This window comes from Mauremys mutica, chromosome 4 (assembly GCF_020497125.1).
Source record: "Mauremys mutica isolate MM-2020 ecotype Southern chromosome 4, ASM2049712v1, whole genome shotgun sequence".
In the NCBI taxonomy this organism is placed as follows: Eukaryota; Metazoa; Chordata; order Testudines; family Geoemydidae; genus Mauremys; species Mauremys mutica.
The window spans coordinates 135,756,617-135,770,260 of NC_059075.1; the positions used below are offsets into that span (position 1 = coordinate 135,756,617).

General features: G+C 48.5%; 1 protein-coding gene across 3 annotated transcripts in view; it reads left to right on the forward strand.

Moving 5' to 3' along the window:
* MDFI (MyoD family inhibitor) overlaps window positions 1-13,644 on the forward strand; it is a 65,119-nt gene that overhangs the window by 39,573 nt on the left and 11,902 nt on the right. For all 3 annotated transcript variants that reach the window (XM_045013157.1, XM_045013156.1, XM_045013155.1), the window contains one exon: window positions 11,697-11,915. In XM_045013157.1, coding sequence (XP_044869092.1) covers window positions 11,697-11,915 — 219 coding nt within the window. The remainder of the gene's footprint in view (window positions 1-11,696; window positions 11,916-13,644) is intronic.

The window sequence follows — 13,644 nt, forward strand, 5'->3', positions numbered from 1 at the left end:
AATTGAATGTGAGTCAGCGATTTGAGACCGCTCAAAAAAAGGCTAATATCGTTCTAGGGTGTATTAACAGGAATGTTGTATGTAAGACCGGGGAGGTAATTGTCCCACTCTACCTAGCACTGGCGAGACCTCAGCTGGAGTACTGTGTCCAATTCTGGGTACCACCACTTTGGGAAAGATGTGGATAAACTGGAGAGAGTTCAGAGGAGAGCAAGACACATGATCAAAGGTTTAGAAAACCCGACCTGCGAGGAAAGGTTAAAAAAACTGGGCATGTTTAATCTTGAGAAAAGAAGCCTGAGAAGGGATCTAATAACTGTCTTCCAATATGTTAAGGGCTGTTCTACAGGGGACGGTGAACAATTTGTCCGTGTCCACTGAAGACAGGACAAGAAGTAATGGACTTATCTGCAGCAAGGGAGATTCAGGTTAGATATGAGGAAAAACTTTCTAACTATAAGGATAGATAAGGTCTGGAACAGGCTTCCAAGAGAGGTTGTGGAATCCTTGTCATGGGAGGTTTTTAAGAACAAATTGGACAAACCCATGTCAGGGATGGCCTAGATTTATTTGGACCTGCCTCCATGCAGGAGACTGGACTTGATGACCTCTTGAGGTCCCTTCCAGCCCTACATTTCTGTGATTCTATGATCTTGGGTCCCTTGGTTTTATCACAACCCTCAGTCTTGCTGACACATGTATTGATCCAGCAAATCCCTTAAGGACTATTCACATGCTGGATGTGCACAAATGTTTTGCTGAATCGGGCCCTTCCTGCATTTCAGCATCTCAAGATGTTCTGTAACGTCCTCCGTGGAGAACCCCCCTCTCTTGTCTGTTTAGATTGTACGCTCAGCAGGGCTGGTACTGTTTCTTTGTGCATATACAGCAGCTAGCTTGCTGAAGTCTCTAAACATTGCCCTAATACAAATAAATAGTGATAAGGCTGCATTCTGATCTCCTGTAAGAAATCTCCTTTGAATAGGAATTTCCCCGTGACCTTCCACAGTAAAAGATTCAGCTAATTTCTCTGCTCCTACGTCATCCTCTCTAATTCCTCACCCAACCTTCTCCCCTTGGGGGCCCGAGTCTCCAGTCATGCACAGGCAGCTTTACTGCTTCAAATGTACTTTGGGAAATGATTATTTGTGTTCGTTTCTGGCTCGCTGTTCATCACATGGAGACTTATTCTCGTACCTATGGCTGTCTTCATTGCAAATGAAGGTGTGTGTTTACCTCAAGAAAGGTGCGGGAGATAGGTTTGATCTCAGCTAGCAACAAAAGAAAAACTATCTGTGCCTTGTTACCACTAGGATTTTGCATTACGATAGCTCTCTCCATGTAAAGACACACTTAGTTTCTGAAGTGAAGACGTAGCCACTTGCAGTGGTGTAAATCAGGAGGAATTGCACTGAAGTCAATGGGGTTTTAGCTGTTGTAGAGAGCAGAAGAATGAAGTGTCTCATACAGGAGTTTATTTCCAGTTTTAACCTTTCTTGAAATATGTTGTATTGTGTTGTTCAAACAGCTGGTGCTTAAGCTATGTGCATCTCCGTTTTGCTGTGCTCGTTTTACTTTCCTCCTCTTTAATTTGAGGCGGGAGGTCTGCTCCGAGGCGCACAAACTTTCTCTCCGTCTGATACCGGGGCCTCTCCGTGCTGAGACTTCTGCCGTGTCCTGAACTGTGAGGGTTTCCTCGTACCATGCTGGGAGTGGGACATGGTTTGGGCCAAGTCATCTGAATGGTTTAACCTTGATTGTTGTTTGCTCACTGCCTAGAGGCTGCTACTCAGCTCAGGGCTCCATGGGTGCTCTGCATATAGCCGGTGAGAGACCTTCCCTGTGCCAAAGGCGGGATTTTCAAGGAGCCAAAGGAGGAAGGTGGCCAGATTCTATTTTATACTCCGTGGGGGTTGAATGCCTTAGCGTGCCCTTGAGAAGCCCAGCCTCAATCCACAAGCCAGACAAAGGGGGTGGGATAGGTTGATTTAATACCCCATCTCATGGATTACAAAATTGTCCACGACAGGAGTTCTTGCCATGATTCTGAAGCAGCTGGCACAGGCCATTGTCAGAGAGGGGCCTGTGTGCTGACCGGCCTGGCTGTCCCTATGCCTTTATGTCTCTACCCACCAGAACACTATAAATAACAAATAATAATAACCCTGGTGTGGAGCTGGCGAGTTATTTGTGTGTTTGCTAAGGAAGTAACTTTTTTCATAGAGACAAACATTGGTGACCAAACGCCTCATGGTCCAGCAGCGAAAATGTTTTACACACCATCACCCAAGCGTGCCGGGAGACACTAGGGCAAACGCCGCCAGGGTAACCAGCCGACGTATGGAAATCGGTGAAAGCAAAGCTGTGTTTGATGCGTCAGGAGCTCACTGATTAGTTTGTGCTCTGCTGCGGTTTTCTGGGCATTTCTCTTCCCTGCTCCCCCTCCTTTCTCTGAATATCTTTGAATCTGAAAGGCTTTAGTGCATTAATTTCAGACTGAATGTAAATAAGCCATTTGGATTTCTCCCAGTCAAGCAAACTTTCAAAACAAAGTTTTGTTTTGTTCTCTCTCTCTCTCTCTCTCTCTCTCTCCCCTTCTCCTCCAATCTAGCATATGGGATTGGAGGATTTTTCTTGCACTCCCTCCACCATATTCTAAATCGCTTAATCACATTCTAAAATAGTCATTTGCGGGGGGATCAGTAAACCACCTGGATGGACACGGCAGTATATGTGGGAAAACCAAGAGAGATCACTCATTCATTTTATCTGCAAAAAAACAGATTAGAAAGCTCCCAAACGATATATGTTGCATAGTAGCATGATGATAATGGCAAGCGCCTCAGTAGAGTATATCGTTGTTTATCTCTCCATCCGCCATCATCTTTCCTCTCCCTAGACATCCCTGGGAGATTAAAGGAAAGAGAAAGATGAAGACAAAAATGGCAAGAGAATCCATGCCTTCATTCATATGAAAAGGGGACTCTAGCCAACATGCTAGACACAAATGCTCTTCAAGTTTGGAAGGGCATAAGTCTGGATCCAACCATGGTGACTCCCCCTCCCTGTCCTCTTTGGAATGGGTCAAACCAATGTTCTATGTCCAAACACCCCAAGTTTTGCAAAAAGAAGAGGTTTGCTTCGGACCTTGGCAGTAGAAATACATCTCTAACTTCAGGGCACAAGACAACCTCTAGCTCAGAGAATTAGGGAGAAACTTTCCCTCTTTTATTTTATATAGTTTCTTGTACCGCCCTCATCACCAAAGCCCAAGTGTGTTCCAGTAATGTATGAACAGACATAACTAGCCTCTGACATGTCAGGAAGTTATTCCTGAATTGTCCACTAGGCGATTTCTTGCCCCTTCCTCTGTAGAAGGTGGTAAGGCTAGCCATTAGAGATGGGACATTGGTCTAGCTTCACCGCAGCTCTGGTCTAGTAAGGTCGTTCCTATGTTGTATTTAAGACATGCTTGGGGCAACTAAGTATTTAGTGATGGGAAGACCTCTAAAGGTTCAGCTAAGTACCCACAAGTGTGAGTACTCCAGGATTATGTATATGTAGACCATTCCTGACAAACACCTGTCAGGGATGGTCTAGGTATACTTGTTCCTGCCTCAAAGTGAGGGGATGGATTAGATGACCTATTGAGGTATCTTCAATTGGGATGTTGGCACAAGAGTCTTTCTTGGACACTTCCTCTATTGTGGGCCACAAGAACAAAAGAAAACGAAGAGGAATCTAAGAAAGTGTGCCAGTCATCCTCGTGATCCTTGACTTGTATTAAATCTGAGGTCATTCTAACTTCCCTCTGAAGTCAGAGCAAGGGTTAACCTGGGTTAGCTGAACTTGTGCTGACTACAGCTTGTTCCTTGTTTACACACGAAGCTAAACTGAGTTCCATCCTGGTTCAGCTAAACTGACTACTGACCACCAATTGCTGGCAGGGTGCAATTTCCAGTTGTTTGCAAAAGAGTTTTATGACATGTTGACTAGATCATGATAGCTAAACATAATCTAACTCCCCCACGCATACACCCTACACACCTTTTTATCCTACTCAAGACCAGGCCAAAATGTTGGCCCATAAGTTTCATAGCTCCAGTGGGAATAAATCCATCCAATGAATGGAATGCCCTTCTACTTGTAACAGGTGTTATTTTTGCACGCCTTATATTGAATGAATGGTACAAGGTGCCCAATGAAATAGGTGAAGATACATGGCTGACACATTACTTAGTGTCACCAAATCTTCCTGCAAATCTTGCAATATTTGGCATGGGTTTGTTCTTGAAGTCCCAGCTTCTGGAGTCGAATGATGTCATGAACATTTCAGCTTTCGTTTTTTCTTAAGTAAGTTTCTAGTCCTTGTGGTTGAGGGGAAAAATCCTGAATATGGGATCCAAGTTCATCCTACAGGCTCAGAAACCAGAAGGCAAATGAAAAGAACATTTAAAAAAAAAATATTCTCTCATTCTTTAAGCCAATCTCATGATTGATTTAGGCCTCACTCGTGACATTTGAATGCTTATTCCATCCTATTGTCTCTGTGCTTATAAACAAAATGTTTTCCTATGCCCAGTTGGCATTCATTTTTCCCCTCCAACTTATTTTAAAAATACTATGCAGAAGTTATGTTGTTTGCATTGTTAATGATGCACTACAGCTCCATTTTGTTATCTAAGCAGGACTCAGGCATGTACTTGTAAAATGGAAGGGGAAATCTATTAAACTGCATGAAACCAATTGCCAGCCTGCTATCCTGGTTAAGCAATGGACTCTCTGGTCTTGGGCCTGATTGAGGCGCAGACTGTATCAGCGTTCATATAAAAGTGTAATTGGGGAAGATGCAGAAATGGCATTTTAGTCAGCAAAGTAACCTGGTGATCAGAGCAAGGGACTGGACCTCAGGACTCCTGAGTGCTATGCTCTGCCTCAGTTTCCCCACTTGTAAAATGAGGATAATAGTTATCCTATTGGGTGCTGAGGCTTGAATGAAAGGTGATATCAAGATGCCCCATGTGGTAAAGGGATGCTGGTGGGATGCAGCAGTTATATGGTATATACGTATCAGTATGTAACTAGGAAATGAGAAAGGTTAGGATCAGGCAATCCCCAATCCCAAAATGTCTGATGTTTTGTTAGCACTTAATGCATCAATCCCTAGTTGCTAGCATCTAGTCAGTGTCTGCTTACAGCTGTTTGCCAGGGATCAGAGATGACCCTGGATTCTGCTGCAGGAGCTCAGCAGCTTCCCAGGGAGATCACTCGGAACCCCAGAAGATTTCAGGGCAGCCTGAGTCTGGTGTCTGCCTCTAGTGCCGTGAGCAGCTCTCTCCCTGGAGGTCAATGGAACGTCAGGCTTTGCATGAGAGGAAAACAACTGATTCCTGGCCAGGGGGTGTTGGGTGAAGGATAATGTGGCTCTGTCACTGACCTGCTGAGTGATCTTGGGCAAGTCCCTCTCTGTGCCTCAGTTTCCCTTCCCAGCCTTTGTCTGTTGTGTCAGGGTGGGATTTTTAAAGACATTAAGGCTCCTAACTCCCATTGATTTCAGTGGGAGTTCAGTGCCTAAATACTTTCAGAAAATCTGGCCCGAAGCCCTTTGGGGCAGGGATAGTCTCTCACCATGTGCACGTCCAGCACTCAGCACACTGGGGCCCTGAGGTGCTGCCAATAATAGAAATAATTACAACAGCAAAGAGGTAAACCTGCATGGATTTCAGGGGTAGTTGAGGGTTGCTCAACACCTTGCAGTATCAGTCTCCCCAGGTGTGTTGTGCAAAGGATTATCGAGCAGATCAGAGTCCCCAGGGCTGAGCAAGGATAGGTAGAAGCCACTGGCTCACAAACACTGTGTGGGACAGCAAGTGCTGCAAACATGTCTTTAGCTCCTTGTCTTCTTAGAGCATCTGATCCAGACAGACCTCCGCTGGGCACCAAAACCATAGTTTTGCAGATCATACTCTATTGGGCGCCTCGTTAGGCTAAGTGTCTCTTTCAGTGATGCAATTACGCTCTTCAGAGCAAGAAATATGAGAGTTCTATTTAGCGTTATACCTGATGTCACTGAAATAATATCGAACACATGGCTACTTCCTCCCAGAAGGCGTATAACTCCTGGGGTACCTTGCCAAGGGATGATTAGGAGCCAGGACTTCTGGGTTCTACTCCCAACTCTGCTGATGATTCGCCATGCAAACGTAAGGAGGTTACGTCATCTCTCTGTGCCCATCTGTAAAATGGGGATAATAATCACCTGCCCGTCTGTTTCACAAGGCTTGTTTCTAAAGCACTTTGAGATTCTGAGTTGAAAGCGACTGTATGCGCGCAGGGTGTTTAGTTAATTGTATTGTTTTCCCCTGGGCCTGACTGGGTCTGGAAAGCTCCCAGCAGGGAAGAAGATGCATCAAAGCAGGGGTTGATCTGCCTTGTTGCAGGGTCCCTGGAGCCTGTTTGAAGCATGAGCATGTCTGGGCTGTCTCCCTGACACCACTGCAAGGAAATCTGTCTGAGCTCCAGCCAGCAAAGGAGCCCACACCCATGGGGCGCTGAGCTGTTAACTATGAGACACACGCGTTGACTCCACATCATGCCAATCACAGAACCACAGAGAGTAGGAGCAACTCCTGCCACTCGGTCTCAGTGCCAGGAGAGGTGTTGGGGCTGCTTCGGCAGCTCACGTGCGCTGCGGAACGCTTGTGAAGCGCATCGCGGCGGCTCTCACGTGTGGGCACGCGGCTGAAGAGATGCCAGGGAGTGAGTCAGTGTCTCTCACACAGGGGAGAACCAACTTGTCCAAATTCTCCCCTGCTCTATATTTCTGCCCTGTTTGTTCCCGTGGAAATGAATCTAATTGCCAATTTCCTCCCTCCATCTCTCTGTTTGTATAGGAGACCTTGTGTTCGGTGTTATTAATCACGTATGAACAGTGTGCAGCCCAGCCAGCTATCTGTTTGTCTACCAGTATTACTTGTATTGCATTTGCGTCGACAGCCTCCGTTGTCCTGGGCATTGCAGACACATCACGAGAGACCGTCCCTGCCTCGAAGAGCTTATATTCTAAATGGACAAAGGGGCGTTATAATCCCCATTTTATATTTGAGGCACAGTGACTTGCCGTGTTCCAGAGCTGGGGATTGAAACCAGATCTCCCAAGTCCTTGTTCGGGGTCTTAACCACAAAGCCATCCTTTCTCTCATTGTCTGGTAGCCCACCACCACTAGGTGGTAGCGCCCAATTATCTGGAAGACTAATTTTTCAGATGTTGGGTCCCATCCTTTAGGCACTTGCATTGGGGTAAACCAGGAATGACTTTACTAAAATGGATGAAGTTACAGGGGGGAAAACCTGTGTATGTGACCATCAAGCCCCTGATAATATATTACATTGTAGGCTTTTCTGAGTAGGCAGTCATGTCTTTTCTAATGATTGAAGCATTATGTCGATTTAGGGCACCCTATCAAAGTGTGTGAATAATTACCTCTGGGCCAGATCCAGCTGGCCGATAGCACTAATATATGACAGTGTAATTCCAGTTCTGGGTTTACACAAATGCAGTGGAGAACCTATGATCACATGGCCTGAAAGGTAACCTCAGGATCACGTGTGACTAAGGGCTTGAACCAAAGCTCACTCAAGTCAATGGAATTTTTAACATTGGCTTTAGATCAGGCCTATAGGGCAAACTTTGCATGTCCTACTCAGGCCAAACTCCCATGATTGAGACCAGACAAATGACTGCAGCATTTAGCTCTGTGTGGTCACTATTCTATTTACACTCAGGTATGCACCTCTTTCTCCCATGGCTTGGGTTTTCAAGGAAGCATTAGAACATTTCCTCCCCTTTGCTCTGCTTTGAGGGGTTCACACACTTCTACTTCCTGCCCCGGCTCACTCTGAGTGTTGGACCCAAATTCTCAATGCAAACCTTTCCTGAAGCTGCTGAATTTCTCCCAGCTTCACATTAAAACCAGGCAAAATCACATGCCTGGGGGAAAGTCCTGTAGAATGGAAGAGGGCTGAAACCAACAGGGTTCTACAGAAATTACTCTAACAGCCTCAAAGATTTCATAGCGAATGAAGGTGGAGGAGAATTCTCGGCTGGATTCTACAGGGTAGTTTGAAAAACCTCTAGAAAGATGGCTGTTTTCTATTAAATTCTGTCGGACTGTCCCATAAGGGGATTTAATCTTGATGTTTGTGTGAAACCATAAACCAGTCCAGATTTGCTGGTATGCAGAAAACAGCTGGGAAGCAAAGTCTCCGGCACGCACACTCCACCACCAAGCACGGGAGGTGCTAGTTAAATTCTGGGGCTTACATCCCTCTGAACTTAAAAGTAGGGCTTAGCTAGGCTGAAAAGCTCAAGGATCCTCCGCTGTATTTTTCAGCCAGGTTTGCATCACGCATGCGAGCTACCAAAAGCTCGCATGCCTCTGTTGACTGTCTATCTAGGTGCTTATATTGCCCCCATCCGTCTCCGAGCACCTCACCATCCTGAATGGATTTTATCCACTCAACAGCCCTGTGTGGTGGGGAAGGGTTATCCCCATTCTACCGATGGGGAGCTGAATTAACCATGCAGGAAGACTGGAAGTCAAATTGAGGTCTTCCAAGCACCAAGCTCATTCCCTATCCATCTTCCCCACTCTCTTTGTTGGATAGCCTTGTGTGTACGAGGTCGCCCTCTTCCCCTGCTTTTCTCTCCATCAGCCTCTCGGAATCTGGTCTGGAGTCCCCTAGAGTCAGTGCAAAGAGTCCCACTGACCCCAGCGGACTTTGGATCAGGCCCTCCTCCCTTCTGTCATTATGGCCACTATAATTATATGTGTGAGGTCTGCCTCCCTTCCTCCCCGTCTGCCTCCTGCCCTGTCTGCCTGCATGAAGGATCGTTTGTTATCTTGGGTATAATGAGGAGTCCAAGGCCTGCCGCGCTCTCCCCGCCCTCTGCCCCTGCCCAGCTGCGTGTAGGACCTCTTGCTATAGTCAGTGTAATTATGGGTGCTTGGTCTAGCTGTATCCTCCTAAGGTATAATTTAGCTTTATATAAAGTGCGGTTCCGCCCCGATGCTGCTGCACCTCCAGCCCCTGTTGTGTAAACGGTTGCTATTCTGAGAGATAAGGGAGCATGGGGGAGGGTCGGAGGTGGATAGGCCAACTGGGAGGCCAGTGGAAGAAAGTGAGGGGGACTCGGCAGAAAGGGGCCATCTCTTCACGTCCGCAGGGTCTCCAGCGGCCTTGTCTGCACGAGAGGAATGACCCGTGTCTAACATCATGCGATCCCTCTAACATGCCCTGCATACAGACACCAAAGCCGTCTCGGGTGCGGCAAGCCGTGCCTGGCTGCTGTAGGGTTCCCGCCCACCCCCAGGGCTAACCAGGCCTGAGGCTGAACGGTGTCCGCTCCATCGTGTTTCTGCCCGTGCGGCAGGAAATCCGTGTCGCGTCACAACAGCAGAGCCGAATGAAGTCCTCGTCGGGCTGTCCCACAGTGCCGCTCTGGCCATCAAGCTAACCCACCAGTCACTCGTGCTTCATTCACAATGGGCCCCAGACAGGTGGTAAGGATGAGGCTGCACAGGGCCTGGATTTGGGGGGAATCCGTCTGTCAACCTACCGAGACCCCTGCCTGATCTTGTTCCCCCATCTCACGAAGGCTAGCGCCCTCATCGATACCTTCCAACAAGCGCTGAGGGCTGCACGTCTGGTTTGCCCATCTCCTGTGGGCCAGGCCCCTTTGACAGAGACCTGCCAGACAAAAGCCAAGCCAAGGGAATTTCAGGAGCCTGGCAATCCAGAGGATTCTGGCTGAAGCTGGGATGTGTGATAACCGGCTGCTCAGTCTGTGTGGGTGCGAAGGAGCTGTACCTTTCCAGCAGGCTTCGGGAGCAGATGGCGTGTGCCTGATGGCCTCCTCCTCTTTCTCACTGGTCTCGCTGTGCTGCCGTTCAGTTGCAGTAATAGCACTCCCACGTTTCTCATGCAGCAGCGTCTCGTGGGTGCCAGCTGGGACTGAGGCAGCTTGGGCTGCCTATCACTCAGTGCCCTCTTCTTCCCATCTGGGATCGCCCTGGTGAGATCCTCCTCAGAGCAGTGCCCTTCTAATGCCCACTACGGTTCCTGGGCCCTTCCTTGTGGAAGTGCCCGAAGCCCATGCAGGTGAAGACTCCCACAGCATGGGACTTTTTATTCACCCTGTGATAGGATGCTGCTGTGAAAAAGCAGTGCAGTCTGTGGGAGTCCCAGTGAGCTTCCCCACAGCAGTGCCCTGAGGGTTGCTAACTGGAGCTCTGGTAGCACGGGCTTGCTCCCAGCAGTAGGGTGTTAGTGAAAATGTCAAATATTTTTTTCTACAAATTATCATGGGGAAAAATACCCATGTTTCCAATTTCATACCAGGCCACTATGGGTATGACTACCCTGTCCGCTGCAGGGAGCCTCCTAGCCCAGGTCGACAGATTCGGGCTCATGCTACCACACTAACAATAGCTGTGTAGGTGTCGCCTTTTGGGCTGGAGCTCGGGCTCTGGAGCCTGGGGCGGGAAATAGGCTTCAGGGCCGGAGCCATAACATCCAAGAGCTGTCTACGTGGGTACTTTCAGAGCGCTCGGGTGAGCTCTGCAAGGCCAAGGCTGGGAGCTCGCTGCCACGGGCAGCATATGGCACAGAGAGGTTTTGCTTTTCACAGGGTAGCCAAAGGGGCCTCAGACCTTGTGACCATTTCGAATTGCTGCGCATCCTCCAGGAACAAACTGACCTTCACGCGCACACGACATTTAAACATTAGAAAATAAGCAGGGGTTGGCTTTAAACAAAACCAAATGATGCCCCAGCCTGTTTCTGAGTAAAACACCTGATAAATGTTGTATGATTTTAAAATTTGCATTGTGAAAACCTGGTGGGATTTTCAAAACGATGTTTATTGAAGTCTTTTAAGTCATGATTCGAGGACTTCAGTATCTCAGTTAGAGGTGAGGGGTCTATTCCAGGAGTGGGCGGGTGAGGTTCTGGGGCCTGCGATGTGCAGCAGGTCAGTCTAGATGAGCATGGTGGTCCCTTCTAGCCTTGAAGTCTAAGTGTCTTATTTAATTGTTTGTCCAGCAGTAGCGCCTAAGGGCCCCAGTCACAGACCAGGAGCCCATTGTTCTAGGCACTGTACAAACACAGAACACGATAGTCCCTGCCCCAGAGAATTCACAAGTGCTCAGCATTGGCCTGACTCTGTCCCAGCAAAGTCAAGCGGACTTTTACCATTAACTGCATGAGGAGCAGAGTCAGACCGTGCTGAGTGCTTCTGAAAATGCCACCCAAAATGGCCAGATCCTCAACTGGTGTAAATCGATGTCGCTCCCTTGGCGTCAATGGAGCTGTGCCTGTTTACACTAGCTGAGGATCTGGCCCTAGGCTTCTTAACTTTCTTGTGAATAGTGTGCCCAGGCTCAAACCCTGCTGCCTTTGCACTATTTAAGGGTTGTGAAGATGGAACGGATGATGGAAGAGGTGTCTCATTGTTTCCTGGTACTCCCCACTCTGTCTGTCTGACTCCATCTGTTGTCTCTGGTCTTATACTGCAACTGGAAGCTCCTTGGGGCAGGGACTGTCTATGTTCTGTCTTTGTACCGCACCTGGCAAGGTGGGATCCTGGTCCATGGTATGCTCGCACATAATAATTAGAACCCTACTGTCTTTCTCAGATCAGGAGGAGATCTCGTGCACTTCCTCCACGCAGAATCCAGCGGTAGCACCATCTGCTCTGTGCCACATCCCAGCCCCTCACCCTCAGGCCCCAGCAACGGAGGAGAAAGAGAAACTGCCAGAAGACGACAAGTCCCTGAACCTCCTGGCAAATGGAACAGCAACACCCAAAAGCGAGGCCAAGTCAGAGTTCATGGTCACTCCCGAAGCTGTGACACGTAAGTCTCTGCTTCTTTCCCTTGGGTTCTGCTGGGGCAGGATCAGTGTTGGGGGGTTGGCTCCTTGAAATCAAGATGGTACCTCTCCCTTCACTCATGGGTTCAAAGAAACCCATAAACTATTTGGGGTGGGGACTGTTTTTTCATTTTTGGTATGTACAGCACCTAGCACAATAGGCCTAGTGCCAAGTTGGGGCTTGTAGGAAATACTGTAATACATACAAAAATACTGTCAGAGGCTCCTAGCAAGAGTGGGTACTATCCCTGTTCTTCCATTATCCTCCCACCCCCAGATAAAAGCAGGGAGCTGTATTTTTATCCCATACACTAGTATGTGGCACTAGTCCAGGTGGTGAAAGTAGGAGTAGCGTCCAGTGAATGGGTAATTGCTGCTGCTGTTGTCCGTAGTGTTAACCTTACCTGCCAAAGTTATACACAGGGACATGTGGGAAGAAAAATGAGGGACACGCCTTCTAACTCCTGCGAAATGCACCAGATGGGGAGAGCCCCCCAGAGGGACAGAAGGGGGAAATGGGAGGGTTTTCGCTAACATTACAGACTGTCCCTCCTACACCGGCATGTAGGCAAGTGAAGTAACTAGGGGTTGAAGAAGTGGCAGGACCAACCTGCAGAGATTGTAGGTTTAAGACTAAAGTGCATGTCTCTGACTGCCCCAAACACAGCTAAGGGCACAGTAGGGATGAGGATCTGCAGTTCCCACATGAGAGATCAGATACCAGCAGCTCTGCAGAGAGACAACACAAGGATCCTCTGCCTGGCACAAAGGGGTGGGGCTGGGGGGCTCATGCATTGGGGGTACAGCTCTGCCGGGGTGGCAGTGATGAAAGCTGTGGCATAGGCAGGTCGAGAGCATTTTCAGCACTGTGCTGTCGAAAGCCTGCTCTGTGAAGGGTCAGATGGCACAGTGGGAAGATCGCCAGAGTTCTGTCTGTCTGTGGCTATGCTATCAATCTGCAATCAGAGGGTCCCTGCTGCTCAGGCAGGCATAGCCACGATCCCTTTAATCAAGCGAGTGTAGCTATGAATAGCCATGATGGCATAGCCCCCGGTGTGTGCTGTATAGGCCCACCCAGTCCCCCTGGGTGTGTACTTGCAATGCTGGCCTGTGCTGAAGCTGTGTTGCCGGGGCTTCTGTGCTGTTTTTAGCTGTGCCTGTTAGGTGAAGCTGCAATCATACTTTGGAGCGCAGCGTAGGCAGAGCCTCTATCCATGCACCCACTTTTGCTGGGACAGGGACAGCGCCACCGTTGCATTATGCGTCCCATTTTTTGCCAGTGTAGACAACCAGCTGTATCCCCAGTCCCCTGAAAACACCAGCTGAGGATTTACAGCAGAACTGGACCCAGGGGCAGGCTACCCCCAGTGTGCCTCGTGCTGAAGGTGAGGGAAGGTGGTTTATCAGGTTTGGGAGGAAGCAGGCCGGTCCCTTGCTGAATCGTTAGATCTGTTCTCTCCCTGCCCTCGGATGCATCCCTGGCCCTGAGCCTGGATTTAAGGGTCTTGCCCTCAGTCTGCCCCTTAGGCACACAACAGTAAATCCCCTTTCGTTGGATAGTTCAGTAGAGTCTTTACTTTTCCAGGGGCATGAAATGGATTGAGGCTTCCCATTGGAAATCCGGACAGTGGGGGCTGAGGCTCTCAGTGAGGTTGACAAATTGCCTGTGGTGCAGTCTAGTGGGTAGGACGGAGGGCAGCCAGGGAAAGGATA